Genomic DNA, 17,661 nt, shown 5'->3' on the forward strand with positions numbered 1-17,661 from the left:
TTGCTCTTGTAATTCAAAGGTATCAGGCCAATGCACTGGCCCTCGCATGCAGTGGTATGGCTCTAGTCAAACCCCATTCAAGAAAACTTAAAATAAAAGGCATATGCCTGTGGCAAATTGGGCATTTGCCCCCTTCCCAGCATAGAAACATGTCCCCCTGCAGAGATGAGATTCTGAACACTAATTCCCTGAGGACTGAAGTAGGGGATATTTCACACTGCAAATCCTGTGTATGCAGTTGATATCTGCTTTAGACTTACACTATCACACATACCTGTAACAAAATGCAAAACAGCAGGTGTTCTTGAAGAAGGTTACTAAACAATCCCACAGCAATATAGGCTCTTTTCTCTGTTCATGGGGACAAACTTGGTTAGCTGCTGCTCATCGACAGAGGCAGATACTAACCCGCTTTCTCAAGCTTATATCCTATGCAGCACAAATTTTCCTAACAATTACATTTCCTTTTGTTTAGGAGCAAGTGGTGAAATGATGTCTTTCTCTAGACTGAGATATAGTAAGAAATCTTTGTTTTCATACTGTTACTAATTTTGAAATCCTGAGACCACAGATGAATAAATGGCAAGGGGGACAGGGAACCAGATTAAAAGAGTTAGCCCATTAATATAAAAAACGAAATAAATTAAGGAATGGTGGGGAATGAAGATGTAAAACGGAACAGAGGAAGAAAGGCCAGAGTGGATTCTTCTCTTCTTATTCTCTCCACCCACTTTAACACAATCACAAGCCCTGCTTGGCCAGGGAAGCAGACACTTCATCGGCCAATGTGGCCAGCTGTGGGGAGTCCACCATGTTGATGCTTCCAGTGGAGGAGACGTTGCTAAGGCGCCGTGGGGAGGCATCTCCAGATACAGTGGGTGATTTGTACACAATTTCAGCTCCATGGTCAGTCTTGGCTTTGGCGTTCTCACGAAAGGTCAGCTTGTGGCTCTCAATCTGGAATGAGAGACATCGGCAGGTCAGGACAAGAGAGCAGGACAGGGAAAAGTGGAGGGGGTTGATGCTGTTTCCCCACCACCCACTTCAGCTATACCTTCACTAGCGTTTGACTGGTATGCCAAAGTGGTTCGTTCAGCCGCAGCTCCTCTTCTCCCCATCGCCGCTGCTTTGGCAAAACACTGATGTATGCTCAGAATTAGGAAAATCCAGGCTCTCGGTTTTTAGTGTGTTGTTATAAGGGCAGTCCCACGCATTTGCTTGGCTGACATTTTTTTAAATTAAAAAAAATAATGATATCCATGTTTCCTTGATCTAGGAATCCTACATTGCTTCATACAACCTATAGACAGAAGTTGTATGCAAACTGTGTGCTATAAGCCTATGAAATGGAACATACAAAAATGTCAACTGCTTTCAAAAGCAGCTTCTCCCAGAATTGTACTACCATGTTATGAAAAGGTGACCTATCCAAATACATTTATGAATGTTTTCAGGCAAAGAAGTCGAGTCTCCTATCAAACTGGGCATCCTTTATATTGAAACCATGCCAGATGAAAGATCCCAGCAGCCAATCTTGCAGATAGGTGAGATGGTGATAGAGGTCTGATAGTCCAAAATATTTTTATCGTATAGGGGTTTTTTTCACATTAAGCTGCTAGGGTTAGTACAGAACATCAGGTTTTCAATCTAACAAAATCAGAGAAAACTAGTATGATGCCTTCCCACCCCACACCCTCCAAGCTCTGGGTATCTGATTCCCATCTGGCTCTCACAAAGCTCATGAGAACAGGTAACTACTTACTGGCATCACATGGGTGCAAGTCGGGGAGTGGGCTCTCCTCAGGGATGGAGGGCTCCGTGATGGGGGAAGGAGGCCCAGTCTTATTGGGGCAGTTTTGAGCACCGTTCGTGTCTTCCTTGCCCTTCTCTCTCTGCATGTGGGTGGAGAAGGTCAGTGGGATGCAAAATAGCATCGTCAAATAAGATGACATGAAACCAAAAATCTTCAATGGGGAGGGAGGGACATATAGAATTGGAGGAGGACAGAGCATCAGGAATATAACTGCAGTGTGCAGAAGAAGGTACAGGAACCAGAGATGGAGAATGCAAGAGCTAGCGAATAAAGATGGTGTGCACTCCGATATGTCTCATACCACTCAGCAGATGGCTGATGAATTTTGCCATTGTCAGTCAGCAGAGAGTGGAACATACAGGCATGGGTTAACTCCTCTTCTGGAAAGCAGGGTCAAATGATTTTTACCAAAAAATAATTCTAGTAGGGAAGAAAGCTTTGTCCAATTTCCAATCTTAACTCTGCCCTCACAAAAAAGCAGGTTTAATTCTTGCCTTTGTATGTTCCTGTTGTCGCCATAGGTGCCTTCTTAAATAAAAAAAATAGATCTTCTCAGAAGGCCTTAACTTTGATACAACCTTTATCCTCTGGATCTCCTCTCTCATTAGCCAGAAGTGCTGAGGAGGTGGGCTGGAGCCTGTACCTGGGCCCTCCTACTCAACTCCCTGCTTAAGTACTAAGGGCTCTGCGGAGGAAAAAGAGCTCCGTTTACAGCCTTTGGGCCACTACATTAGAGATAGCCAGGAGTCTTCCCAGACCCCTAAGCAATCCCAGGAACACCAGCAAATGATCAGGGGTAGCTGGGGTCTTATGCAGACCCCCATTCCACAGTTGTAGAAGCAGAAGTCTTTAGAGGCCTGGGTATCTAGAGTCTACATCCCTCTCCCCTTTCTTATCAGGTGGTGACAGCAGGGTTTTTTGCTTAAAGCAACAACTTATTGTGAGATGAAGTTATACAGCTTGGTGATGGCTGGTGCAGGGATGCTACTAAAACAGAGGACCTCTGTAGTGTTTTCCATATTCTTTACCGTTCCCAAGAAAAACAGATGCTCACACTTCATTAGCAGAATTCGTTATCACAGGAATGGATTCCTTCTAGATGCCCTGGCTGTCTCAGGGCACAACTCCAGAATGGTCACCAAGCCTGAGCAGATAGCGAATATAATAATGGAACTATTCCAAAGTTTAAACTTGTCTCTTGGGGAGGGGAATCAGTGGGGGAGAGAACAGTGCTATCCCTGACATTAAACCTTCTCGCTCTCACTAATTCTCTGCCCCCTTTAACTATGTTCATCACGCCGCTTGCTATTCATGGACTCCTCTTCCTGTGCCTGGAGCACAGGGCCATCCAAGTGGGTCAAAAGTCATACTTATGCTCACAGTGCCTGCAAGGCTTTCCTTCTCTGATACCTACAAAAGCCCAACTGTGGTCCAGGAAATGCAGAAAAAGAGGGGAGAGGGGGAGTGAAAAGAGGTGGATGCTCAGATGTGTGAATGACACTGAGAGAAGGATAAGGAAGCGGAGAAGTTCCTCCATCAGAAGCCAGCACATTCACTGGAAGGAGCCAATGAGAGCTAGAAAGGTTTCTAAGGCTACTAAAATGAGATGCGTCTGAGAGGAAGGGGCTGAAATGCATGTGAGTAGAGCCTCCCTCCCCAAGACAGGCACAACAGATGAGGCAAATACAAACAAACAAACAGAATTAACTGGTATACGTGAATCACTCTCCAAATGGGGTTTCAAAACCGATGATGCATCCCTGCTGATAGCTCCAGGGCTCTTTGTGCATAAGCTGCCTGAACTGGGTTGCCAATTTATGAGGAAAAATAACCCAGTCTGGACTGCTCTTGTGCTTTTAACAGCAGCTTGATACACAGAGAGCAGCGGGCAAACCTTTTCATAGCATGGAAATGAATATCACCACCTGTTAATGTTTGTACATTAAGCCGCTATTAAAGGCACACATATAGGGGCCAGCTGAAAAGCTGGCAATCCTATTCTGAAGTGGAATGATTTAGGGACTTGATATTCCCAGATGCACAGTAAGCAGGCAAGCCTGGTCCAAGGAAAACAGCTAATTGTGCAATTAACTTCTAAGTATATTATATGACCTCAATGGGGAAGGTCCACCTTAACAGAATTACTGTGCTGATTCATCATTTTATCAGTCTTTCTGGAAGGACAACTCCAGTTGGCAGTATTTGCATCCTATAGAGGGACCAACAGAACAGGCTGCTCTGCCACATTAAATATCTCAGCAACCTGGATACCAGCAATATGTGAGCAGGTAATGGTCAATGGGTCCTTTCTTTTTAAACAAAAAAAAGTTGAGAAGGGCCTTCTGAGAGCAAAGCAGGGGCTTTGTGAAATTTTTAAAAGGCCTCAAGTGTACCTTATCAAAATGATATCTAGACCACAGCATCAGACATCAGTCTTGACTGTAGTAGCAAACATAGCCAAGCAAGCAAAGACCCCTCCTCCTCCTTGCTCCATTTGAAACCTTTGCCTCCCTCTGGGCGCATACAGACGTACCTAAAAATGGCAGCCAACATGTTAATTTCTCCAGTGATGTGAGCCTGGTTTCCCCCTCCTTTATGCTGCAAATCAACAGGCATACTTACCTCCATTGCAAACACCACCTTCCTTGCTGCCCTTTCCCCATGCTTTAGACTTTCTGCTTTTTAAAAAAAATTATGTAAAGCACCAATGATATATAGCTGTGTGATTAAAGGGGAAACTGAACTTACCGTGAAGCTCCCTCTGTTTAATCAGTAGGATCGCTGGCTAGAAAGACTAACTTCTCCTGTACCTCCAACGGCAAGGCCAACCTAACTTATATCCCTAGTTGGAGAGGAATTTCCTTCCAAGATCTTGGCAGATAGCAAATGCACTCATTAAAGAAACAGTCTACCAACAGGCAGGCTCATTAAATGCACTCATTAAAGAAACAGTCTAGCAACAGGCATGCTCACTTGAGGAAAAGCTGGAAACACCAATGCATGACAAAAGGAACTAGGAATGAGAAAAGGGAAGGAGGTCTCTGATGTAACATGCTGCTGCCCCATGCACGCATCACCTCCCCACCCCCCACATTGTGCTTGCCTGACCGCCACACCAGTAAGTCTGCCCACCAACCTACCAACTAACAAGCGGGAACACCCAACTTCCCTTTCTCATTTAGTTTAGCCAGGAATCCCAAGTTGGGAGAATGGTTGCATTCAGGGCCTGCTTGCAGCTTCTCACAGGCACCTGGTTGGCCACTATGGGAATGCAATGCAGGACTAGATTCAGCAGGGCTCGGCACAAGACACTGCAGTCAGTCAGTTTTTGCTTCAACTCTCTTTTCTCCAAACTCAGCAACAGGTTTGTCTGGCAATAACATGATGGCAATGCTTTCAGAGCCCACAAGCTTTGTTTTTAGGTATGTCTGTACGCACCCCCCAGGTGCCTCTTGGAGAGTATGGAAGGACAGAATTCTTCTGAAGGGCAAGTCCTACCCCACTTCAGCCATCATTGTGGGCAGCTGCTAAGGAACTAACCACATGTTATGTACAAACATGCTTTAAACCTCCAGGGGGAGGGGCGTGTTCAGTGTGGGGAAAAGGGTTGAACACTCCTTCCCACACTATTTTTCTGCTCTCAATCACCTCAGCTTGGAGAGGGGAAGATCAGCATCACAGCTCCAATAAGTGATTTTGCATGTAACACATAGTTTAGTCTTTGAGGCAGCTCCCTTTTTTGGAACAAAGTGGAGAATGATGCTAAGCAATTACCCCTTTGCTGTTAGTCTGGCAAATGTAATAGGTATTTAGTAGGCATTAGAGAAGCATACAGAAAATGCATGGGGAAAACAGGGGACTTAAAAAACAAGGTTCAAAGCAGCAATATAAGAGACTGATGGGGAGCAGGGCTTGAGAAAGATGCTGCTACCTGTTATTAACTTGATGAGCTTTTCCCCTCATGCACAGAAAACAGCAAGAGGAAGAATGCTTACCTTTTTATTTCCTCCTCCAGGCATATGGGTGATGTTGTCTAATGACCCAATTTTTGATTGCACCTTATCTTTGAAGTCCAGTTTCTCAGATTTCACCTCCACCTGCCCACCACCTAGAGGACAAATAAAGGCAGGGTTAACAAATATATTTAAAAAGTGTGTGTACAAGATTTGGAGAAAATAATGTCATGGATTTGGCCTGTTATCCTCAGAGTTTAGTGCAAGTAAATAATAAATTCTACAGCCTAGAAAGCAAAAAACAAAACCCAGCAAGTTCACACAGCAGAAGGCAAGTTCCACACAATATGCAAATATACTTTGATCTCATAAAACTGCTCAAGTTTTACTACATGTCCATGCTCCCTTTCAGCATTAGAAATGGAAGCAGTTGGTCCAGAATAATGCCAGCTGAATGAATTGCAAAATAGTGAAAAAAATAATGAAATACTAGCAGGCAAGAGCTAAAAGAAAAGAAGAGGATGCTGGGTTGGATGAGCTTGAGAAAAAATTATCTTGGATCAACTTGGTGGATGCTCAGTGTGTAAGCTACTGCTATAGAGAAGGAATATTGTCAGGTAGGTGTTTTGTTTGCCACCTGTCACCAGTACGTGGCTTGCTCACTTGACTATGCAACTCAGTTGTATAGAAAGTAAATGGCAACAGTTGAACATGCCACTATAGGGCATACTTTAAATTAGATGCTAGCAAGCTTATACGTACCTAATATACCAAGGTGATAAATACTATCAACAGTCTGATGAGACCCACTCTTTAAAAAGAGTCCCCTTTTCTCTCCCTCCCTCCCTCCCTTTCTCTTTCATGGCCTCCATCCGTAGGAACAAAGGAAGCAACAAAAGGCCTTATCAATTACATTTGCAGGTAGACTGTGCCTGGTGCCAACTGGCTTCTGTACCAGCCGCTTGGACAAAATAGCTCAGAGAGCACAAATGTATGTACTAACATGTGTGTGTTAGATGGTTGCCCCCAATAGGCCTATATGCATCTGCTGTGACATCCAGATTTCTTCAATGTTTTTTCCCCAAAGCAAATTTACAGCAGAATGTGTACAGGCAGAGGACTCAAGTCCATGAACCATGCCTAGGAAGGGCTTCCAGAGATCAAAGATCTGATCCAACATGTTTGCCTCTGTAGGAGGGCTTTTGGAGGCATGCACATGAAATTATTAAGTAAGATAAAAGTAAAGGGACCCCTGACCATTAGGTCCAGTCGTGACCGACTCTGGGGTTGCAGCGCTCATCTCGCTTTATTGGTCGAGGGAGCCGGCGTACAGATTCTGGGTCATGTGGCCAGCATGACTAAGCCGCTTCTGCCAAACCAGAGCAGCGCACGGAAACGCTGTTTACCTTCCTGCCGGAGCGGTACCTATTTATCTACTTGCACTGGCGTGCTTTCAAACTGCTAGGTTGGCAGGAGCAGGGACCGAGCAACAGGAGCTCACCCCGTTGCGGGGATTCGAACCGCCGACCTTCTGATTGGCAAGTCCTAGGCTCTGTGGTTTAACCCACAGCGCCACCCGCGTCCCTATTATTAAGTACTAACCCATTAATAATTAATATATTAAGTTTATAATAACCTAAAAAGTTATGCAACTATGTTATCTTGGTCATGCATCTAGGCTTTTCTAGAATAACCCTGTGAACCAATAGTTGACAAAATCATGTAGATGATCAATTCCAATATTTTGCAAACATTTCTCTCTCTCAGACAGAACTTAGTACAGTGGTACCTCCGGTTGCACACGGGATCCGTTCCGGAGCCGCTTCTGCGCATGTGCATGACGAAACCCAGATAAATACTTCTGGGTTTGCTGCGCACATATTCCGAAGGATATGTAACTGGTGGTGAACGTAACTAGAGGTACCAATGTAGAGGCAAGCATTACATGGGATGCAGGCTATCTTTTTTTCATTTCGCAGTTGTAATTACTTCCTCTTCTACCTATCATTGTCCTTCTTTCCCTCCTTTCCCCTTTCCTTTGTCAATGTCTGCAAAAAAGCAGAATAAAAAAAGCTATTGGGTCCCACCCCCTTTAGAAGTCCAGTAAGACTTTTAAAAAACATATATAGTCACCATCACCTGGTTTATGATGAATGTTGTCCAAGGAACCACATTTAGACGTTATGTGGCTGAGATCCACTGGCTTGTAAACAATTTGTACCTGTGAGGACAAAATTAAAGAAGTGCACAGAGTGTTTGGGGCTGGAATTTATTTCAACTTGAAAAAGAATGTCTCCCCAAGATATGCAGAAAAAGTGAGACAGACGACACACTGGAACCCAACTGGAGAAGAAAAGCAGTTTGAAAAGCTGTCTAAAAGATTAATCATTCAAGCACAGGCAGAAGGAGAGTTTTCCACCAGAAACTGTGAAGTCAAAGCACGCATTGTAGCAAAATCTCCCACCAAAGGCATGCATACTTTTTCTTTGATTGATTTTATGAAATTCAAAGAAAAGTAACAAGGATCATCATATAACAGGAAAAGTAGATTGGATGACATATTTTTGTAACCTGAGTTTCCAAAAGCTTTAGAAAAAATATACCCCTCTCTTCCCTTGTTTATAACATAGTTGTTATTTTAAGCATACCTATATTCCACAGTCTCAACTTTAGGATTTCATTTTCATTTTAAGTTAGATGAGATTCCAATTGCTGTAGTTATTCATAATAAATCTATTCTATGTATTTATATTTAACCTTTCTGTTCAAATATTTTAAGAATTTAAGAATATAATCAGTTGTTCAAAAGGTAATGAAAAAGACATTTCTTTTATACTTGCAAGCATTTTTATCTAAAAAGATTTAAAATGTCCGGCAAGATCACCACATGTGGCTATAGTCAACATTATCCTTATTGCATTTCCACAGCATGCACAAACTCTTTATCACACCTCCAGAGGAAGGAGGCGGGAAAGCAATGGGAACGGAAGATGCTCAAGTGAGACAGGGAGAAAGGGGTCAGCAGACAGAGGTATAATCAAATAAGATATGCTACAGAGAAAATATAAAAAACCAGAAACAGAATTAAATACCTTTTTCTGATGTAAAACTTAAGGTTTATGTCCACAAAAACTGAAACAACAGAAATAGTCAATGTGTATTGAAAGGGTTCATTTTTTTCTAAAAGGATCTTTTCAAAATGTTGCAACAGAACAAAGGTATCTGAAACAACATGGAGACTGAAACCATACTGTGGAAAAGATTCATTTTTTCCAAAAATATTTTCTTAAAGCATGCATTCACAGCAAGAGTGAAACTTCTGATGAAATTTCATCAAATTCGCTTATGTCTACCGAGCCCTCAAAAATATGCACTGAGTTTTCAGAGCTTCATTTGGATATGATGAATACCATCACAGAATTTGGATGTGTAATATTCCTTGCTTTGAATGTTCTATTATAAAATAATTACAATCACAGCACAATTGTGACACATTGAACCATTTCGCTTAAATAGTGATCTATGCAGTACAGGGAGACGAATACTAAGGTATTTAAACAAAGCATTTCTGAACCTTTGAATGGCATACACAAGCTAGCAAGTGTACAACATGCACAAAAGGCACAGATAAAATTGAATTAGTGGTTATTGGGTTACAAGCATTAATGACATTGTGGGAAGGAATACAATCTGACTAGAGGCAAATGGTATTCAGGGTTCTTGTGGGCTGTAGGTGGGGCAGTATCTTCCTAGTCCATCCCTGTGCAGTTTGCTGAAAATCAGACTGGGTGTCAAAGTGGCTGTCATCCTCTCAGCCACCAGGCAAAGGAAAGTTCAGCATTTAGAACTGCAACCTGCAATGGCTGAACAGGTTGCAGGGTAAGCCTCTCAGACAACAAGCATTGTTTTATCTGATGGTGGTACCTCTTCCAGGCCCCTGAACTTGAACTTACAGCTGCTCACTGGGTACTTTCGTCCTGCTTCTAGACATCCAAAGCAGTATTTTAGAGGTCTCAATTCTCAGTGGCCCTTTCCATGTTGTGCTTGGAAAGTCTACTCGGAACCGTTAGAATCGTTTCTGGATTCTCACCTACATCCAGAACACCCTGGAACTGAGAAGCCATCTTGTTCAAAAAAGAACACTGGAGATCAACTGGAAAATCTCCAGTAAACTGGGGATTAAGGTAAGGTTTCCAGAGGTGTTTTCTTCCTCCCAGCCAACACCTCTTCTTAAGTTTTCTGGGACCACACCTACCTGCAGGAGGCTTTTACCACTCCCATCATGCAATTCCAAAGTTCCCCTCTAGCACCTCTTGTTAGTGAAGAAGGCCAAAGATGAAGCATACAAGGGCTTGGCCTCAGTTCTCCAATTCTATGTTTCTTATTAATGGCTTTTTTTCTTTTTTCACAAAAGTAACTCAAAGCAACTTACAACAATATATGACACATACATTAAAACCAACATAAAACAAAGAGGAGATTAAAAAAATTAATTGTGTCCACATCCAAAGGCTGTACAAATGGGAAAGTATTCAAAACAAGCAGATACCAAAATTCCTCTGTTGACTCTGCCTTAACTGTAGGATCTAAGTCAGAGTGGGTAAAACCATTTCTGCCCATGAAGGGTCTGGGATATTGGTCATAGCCAGCTACCAAGTTGCCTCCTATTTGTAGAAGAATCAAGATTTAATAGCCCTTTGACTGCGAGAAAGTGCCAGAACAGTTGGTAAAATAGTGATGGAATAGTGTGGCCACAGAGTAGACTGTACTAGGCACACTAATAGTCTATAGTACAGTATCTAATCTGTTGATCAGATTAAATGCAAGTCTACTATTACTAACACTTTACGAGTCACCCCATTGGTTCACTCCTTCCAACTTCACAAATGAAGAGGCTAGCTCAGCTCCACAAAGAGAGGAAGGGCACTTGGGGTGAATCAAGCCCCTAGCCTCATGAGGCCTTCAGCAGGATTGCCCAGTTTGGGTGAAAGGAAACTCTTCCCAAAAGCCATCAAAAAATCATTTAGGATCCATCAGTCTCCCGGAGCAGGCTGTCCTGATAGGTCTTCCAACCATCCTGAGATCTGGGATCCCACCAATCTTTTTAAAGATGAGTCTAAACTATCCTGGACATCTCAAAGATTCCTCTGTAAACACCTTTCTCTTATCGTATTTTTTAATCTGTTTGCATTTGGTGAAAGCTGTGACGGAAGGAGAGATATTTTGGTATGCATTGTTGAGCACAGGATGAAAAGCACCCAGTGGGAAATCAGGAATTTGTGTTGTGTAGCTTAGTGCTAGAATGAACACATATATAAGGTACAGGGTGGGGAAATAGATAGGAAAAAGTATCAGGAGAGACCACACAAACGGGCACCTGTTTTCTCTGCCTTTGTTCTATAGTAGACCCTTCTTGCATATGCATCTCAGGAGGCTTTTCAATTCAACCTTGTCACAAAACGTGCAGCCTGTCTTCCTAGTTCAGCACATCTTAAGCACAGATCAGTAAAAATCTGCTTATATTTGGTATAGAAGTCAGCTCAACTCTGTATTTTGCTAGGCAAACTGTCTTCATCTGAGAGCACATTTCCATCTTGCCTGCCAAAGTCAATAGGTTAGACTTAATGTGTACTAGATAGAAATGCAGTAATTGTTTTGCACAGAATCCACATCTAGTATCATAGCACAGGGAAGTAATGATACCTATAAACCTATTAATCACTGTGAATCAGATCTAAAACTCTTCAAGATCCAAGTGTCTTTGTAATGTCTGAATTGCTCCAAATAAATCACATGGACTTACCACATAAATCCCAAAGAAGCATTTGCAATAAAAGGGGAGCAGCCTAGGCTTTCCAATTTGTCCATGTTTTATAAACAAAGAAGTCTTTGCTCTCTGACTCTAAAAATAGAACAAGAACGCCATTCCATTGCCTTCGACACCAACCCCCAGGATGGTGTATTGCAGTACTATTTTGGTGTTTACTATCTCATATGTCAGGTGTCTTTTTTTTCAGATTGACACTGAAGAAAACTTTCCCCTACTTAAGAACACTTTTGGGTTTTACTTTGGGATATTGCACATTTAGCCTAAGCTCACATAAACCTCCAACACTAGGTGAGTTTATATACATTCATTTTAAATTACAATGAGGTTTACAAAAATTAAGATAAGTAAAATAATAAATACACTTTATTGTGCAGGGTGTGGCAGCCTCGGACTATAGCTCTCATCAGTTTCACGCAGCACAGCAAATGCCCACAGAGCACTGAACAGATGGCTTAGAATAAAAGCACTAAGCACTAGTTCCTGTGCCTGAACACTAGGGGTGTTATTCAACTAAGCTCTACTCAGAGAAGATCCACTGAAATTAATGAACACGACTAAGCTAGAATTGACTATACAAATAGCAGTGCTGTTGCAATTTTCTTTCCTCTTCCAAATGCTAGTCACTGAAAGATCTTCAAATTTGAAAAAGGCAAAAAGGATTTTTTAATCCACAATGAAAATACATCATGGCTTCCTTTATCCGTGATTTATAAAAGAAATGTCAGAAAAAAATTGGGAATGCTAACTTTAAAAGCATAATATACTTTTGCAGGTTCCTTATGTAATGTGGAAATCCAGTCTCCAAGTGCAAGTGCCCATGCAATATCTGCCTTCATCTAAGCCCATCTGTGCACTCCTTTTCTTCCCCAGCTACTCTTTGCAATATTCACAAACCGTATAAACAATTCTGATGTGCAAACTTATTTGGAGATAGCCAACTTCACTAAAAAGCCTTCCTAACTTATAGGGCATCTATAGATAGGTACATTAAACAGTACAACAGCAAGCTGGCCTAAGTGCAACGCATAATGTGTTCCTTACTAATCTTGAATGGAGCTATAGCCCTTGAAAGCATTTCAGGTTTTCTTTTTAAAATATAAATTTGTTTATAAAAGCTAGCTCAAGATGAAATGTATCCACTGCAGACTAGTGCATAAAATAAACCCTGCTGTCTGATATGTCCCACAATTATCTTGGCTGACAAAACAACATGAAAACATCAACATAAGGGATGTGGTAGGATACAGTCATACCAACACCAAGTCAAAAGAGTCAAATTGTTTAAACAAGGCAAACCAATACACCAAACTAATGTGAGCACGTTATGTACATTTGTGAAAGTATGTGGAACTTGTTCTGAATACAGGCTACAAACCTTGTACATATTCCTTACTGCTTTGAAAAACATACCGGGTGACATTAATTGAGAGGATGCTCACCTGATTTGTAGATGACACAAAACTGTGATGGGTAGCTAATGCTACAGAAGACAATTGGGATTCAAGATGACCTTAACAGATTGGAGAACTGGGCTCAGACTAACAAAATGAATTTCAATAGGGACAAATGTAAGGCTCTACACAGGCAGGAAGAAACAGCTGCACAGATATAAAATGGGAGACACCTGGCTTCATAGTACGTATGAAAAGGATTTAGAGATCTTAGCCTGGAAAAGAGGAGACTGGGAGGAGAGATGCTAGCCATCTTCAAATATCTAAAGGGCTGTCACATGGAAGATGGAGCAAGCTTCTTTTCTCCTGCTTCGGAGGATAGGACCTGATCCAATGGCTTCAAGTTACAAGAAAGGAGTTTCTAACTAGACAACAGGGAGAACTTTATTATGGTTAGGGCTCTTCGACAGTGGAACAGACTCCCTGGGAAGGTGGTGGACCCTCCTTGGAGGTTTTAAAGCAGAGGCTGGACGGCCATCTGTCATGGATGCTTTAGATGAAATTATTGCATTGGACTAGATGACTCTCAGGGTCTCAACTCTATGACTGCATGATGTATTCTTTGATGTGTCTGTGTTAAGCACATGACTGTATTACATGCTCCTAAATGTTTGACCTGGAAGCTCAAATTCCAGCACCTTCAAAACTCAGCCTTTAGAAAGGCACTTTTCTTCTTGTTTGCAGAGGAATGCTTAGAAACCAGAGTTGGGCTGGGCTGGTGTGCCAGTGATCAGCAGACAGAGCTTGTGTGTCATGTGCTTACTTTCAATTTTCCCTCCTTCTAACAGCAAACTTGGAAATGGAGCCAGAAGAAGAGGGCCACTGAGAAACAACAAAGAGGTACCAGACTGCTTAAGAAAATCCTGAAGTTCATAGAAGTACAAAAGAAAACAATTTTTCTAACCAAGAGGGATAGCACCCCACCCCACCCAATTGGCACAGTAAGCACCAAGAACCTACTGAACATTGCATATCAGTTGTAAAAACAAAAATTCACAAAGTGCAGGGGAAGAGTGAATTGGCTTGCTTGAGCCCCTAACAGCTTATACTGTTTTGGAGGAAAGCATCATGGCTGGAAATCTGGACAAGAGAATTCCTATTAGGTAATAATATCCTGCAACATTTTGTTGCAAGACCCTCCTGTATCCTATATATACCAGTTCTCCCCTACCCCCTCAATTCTACTATATACAGAACACTAAACACTTTCCTTTTCTGCCTTTCCCTCTGCTCCCAAAATCCTCACTAAAAATAATAAAATTTCCCTGAAAACTCATATCATGGAAGCAAAATAAATTCTGCAAAGTAAGCCTAAGGGAAATGATTCATTATTTTATCTAATTTGCATATTTTATTTTGAGGGAACAAGGAACATGTGCTTCCTTGATGAAGAATTTTGATTTATTTTTTTTTAAATGCTGATTATATGCGTCCATGAACACACCACACTTTTAATCAGCTTTCCATTTGCAATACACTCTGCACCTTCATTTTCCATCAACTATCTGAGTCAGAAAGGATAATTTCTGGGGTAATTTGAACACTATGTATTGAGAAGGCAGCCACTTAAATAATATTGCCTCCAATTCAATACCCAATTAGCTCAGTGCACATCCCCATACAGCTAACTCTGCTGGAGCTTTAATCAAGCCATATTTTCACTGGTAACAGGTTAATTCACTACACATCATCAATAGCTATCTGACTGTGCAGACAGCATTGGTGTTTCAGGGTTAATGCAAAAGTCATGCCACTTATAATAAGTTAGATTATTATAGTGCATTGAATGGTGTGAAGGTACTCACACTGCCTCCTCCTGGGGTATGTTTGATATTATCCTTTGATCCACACCTGGATTGGACATGGCTAAAGTTCAGCTTCTTATTAACCACCTGCACCTTTGATAGCCAGAAAAAGAATATGAGTGACAACCGCTGCCAGTAGAGATATCTTTTGCATTTTGTAGCAGTCATCTAAGACAAAGAAAGAAGCAAGGGACTTTCCCCTTGGGACAAATGCCAGTTCCTTGCTTTGAAGATGAAGCTTCAAATTTCAGCTTACGCAGTGGCGAACGTCCTACAGTCAGGCCTGAAATAAGTACAGTGCTTAAAAGAACAAACAAAAACAAAACAAAATCATGACATAGGCTGCCCCATTTCTAACACAGAGATATTTGTCCCAGCACAGGACTGCAAAAAAAGTGTGTATTTTGAACAATATAAGGTAAAACAAAAGCAACTGTGTTTGCTTATTGGTTGGAGAGCCAGGGCAAATTACTGTTAAGGGTGGTATATAATAAATGCAGTTAATGGCTCTCTGTTCTGCTATGTCCATTGGCATGGCAAATGCTGCTAGGATAATCATATTCACCTCCTAGTTGTTGCTAGCACCACAGAATAACCATTATATTTGGAAGCACGTCAAACTTTCACCAGACTTTAAAAAGGGTTGTCAATCTGAAAGCACCTGAACTCAACTGTTGATCTCTCTCTCTCTCTCTCTCTCTCTCTCTCTCTCTCTCCCCTGAAAGCCTCATTCAGAACTGCAACAGAGTTTCCACACATCAAGGAATTTAGTACTTTCTGTGTGTTTATCTCCCATTATGTCCTGTCTACACTAGTGGGCATGGCATAGACATGTGGCTGGAGAAGCAAATATTTAACACAACAAGCCATTTTAAATAAATTCTAATACCATTTTTAAAAACTGTGCTTCAGTGCTTTTAAAATTTCAACAGTATTACATAATTACTGTAAAAAAATAATGCTTAAAATTAGAACAAAAATATTTTAAAGTGAGCATGGGGGGAGTGATCAATAGTGATAAAATGGCACTCAATACAAATATTCAAATAACATGCATGTTTTATAAAACTTTTTTTTTTTAAAGTTGCATTAAAACCCATTTTAAGTTGAAGCACTATTATACTAATGTTTTTTTAAAAATAAATAAAGGAGAAACAGTGCTAATTTAAAAAGAGATCCCCACCCATCAATGACACCTATCAAAAAGGTAATAATGAAGTGTACCAAAATACAGATGCAGACAGACAGGCCGGCCTGCCTAATACAACATTGCAAACATCAAAACCATACCTTAAAAAAATAATATGACAAGAATAATGCTAAAGTGATTTACACTTGCTGGATTTTCCATAGTCTGAGGAAAGAGGGTGGAAACACAAGAGTTACAAGATTTGATGACATTATGTTGCTCCTCTGTAAAAAGTAAGTGAAAAAAGCACACTCTAAAAACCTGATGCTGAGCACCCAGTCAAGTAATCTGGGTAATTTGTGGGTGGTGTTTACATTTGCAATAATGGTTACCACTCTATCTACTTACTGTATTTCTTATTCACCCTTCACCATAAAGCCCCAGGGTAGGTTAAAACAACATTAAGATAAAGCCAAATAAAACCACCAACCCCTAACAGTCATACATTAATTAACAATTTCAAGGCAGGTCATAAAGACAAGCAAGCTATGACCAGTAAGCTAAGAACGTCCCTTAGCTACAGACAACTCATATTGTTTTGCAGATACAGAATATTTAGGTCTGCCAATTGTTGCATCAGTACAGGGAATTGGACAAAACATAGATCCCTAAATTATCATGGGCTGCAGCAGCCTCATAATAATCTAACCCTTTAGTTTAGAGCAACCCTTCAAAGAATGACTATATATTGTAGTAGCACTAGAAGGAGCCCACAACTAGATAGAAATTACTTATCAGCAACACAGTACTGCAGCAAACTGAAAACGTGGCTTCAGATTCTGCGCCCTTCTGTGGGCCTAATTCCATGTCACTTTACTTTCTTCCTTCCTCTCTGTAAACTTCCTATGCAAGAGAATGGAACTAGTGAGTCTGGCTATTGATAAAGAAGCCTTACAGTTTTGCTGAAAGATATTTGTCCTTTAGAGGAAGGGAGCAGCTATCTCCCTATCTTCCCCACATTAGCCCCAAACATGCCTTCATGTAGGAGAAGGGCCACAGCTCAGTGGCAGATCATCTGCTTTGCATGCACAAGGTCCCCAGTTCAAACTCAGAAATCTCCAGGTACGGGCCTAAAGGTGTCAGTTCCTAAGGTAAGGATTGCAGTCTCTTTCTCCCCAGTGCTTGGGGAGAGAAGTGAAGCAGCCAAGATTAGCACTTTGAATTGAGCAGGAAAATTTATTGGTGGCCAATGAATTGGCCTGAATTGGTGTAATGAGCTAAGTACATCTTCTTCCAATCAGCAATCTGGCTGAATCAGCTGCACCTTCCAAATGCAAACCCACATATAATACATTGCAGGAACCCTAGAAGTTATCAGAAGTTAGGCTATCCTTGTCCAGATAAGGGCGTAGCTGAGCCACCCACCAAAGCTGATGGAAGGCATGCATGGCACCAAGGCCATTGATAATGCCTCTTTCTTACCTAGATGGAGGATAGTGTGTATAAAAACTAGCCTCCTGCACAAAGGTAACATTTAAATGCATTGCTCTGCTCACTTTTGCCTCTGGCCCTGATTATCACTGATATGTGGCCCAGAAAGGAATGTGATCCTCAAGCTAAAAAAGGTTCTTCACCCCTGGGCTGAAGGAAGATTATCTCTCAGCCCCCTGCACAAGCCTC

General features: G+C 41.5%; 1 protein-coding gene across 18 annotated transcripts in view; it reads right to left on the reverse strand.

Moving 5' to 3' along the window:
* Nucleotides 1-699: 699 nt before the first annotated feature.
* MAPT (microtubule associated protein tau) overlaps nt 700-17,661 on the reverse strand; it is an 81,591-nt gene continuing 64,629 nt past the window's right edge. For 14 of the 18 annotated variants that reach the window (XM_080978628.1, XM_080978616.1, XM_080978627.1 and 11 more), the window contains 4 exons: nt 14,853-14,945; nt 7,906-7,987; nt 5,809-5,921; nt 700-957 (listed from right to left, as the gene is read on the reverse strand). In XM_080978628.1, the coding sequence (XP_080834754.1) occupies nt 742-957; nt 5,809-5,921; nt 7,906-7,987; nt 14,853-14,945 (504 nt within the window). In that variant the 3' untranslated portion in view covers nt 700-741. The other 4 variants (XM_080978623.1, XM_080978625.1, XM_080978624.1 and 1 more) reach the window with 4 other exon arrangements.

Source organism: Podarcis pityusensis (genome assembly GCF_964106645.2).
Source record: "Podarcis pityusensis genome assembly, chromosome: 13".
NCBI lineage: Eukaryota > Metazoa > Chordata > Lepidosauria > Squamata > Lacertidae > Podarcis > Podarcis pityusensis.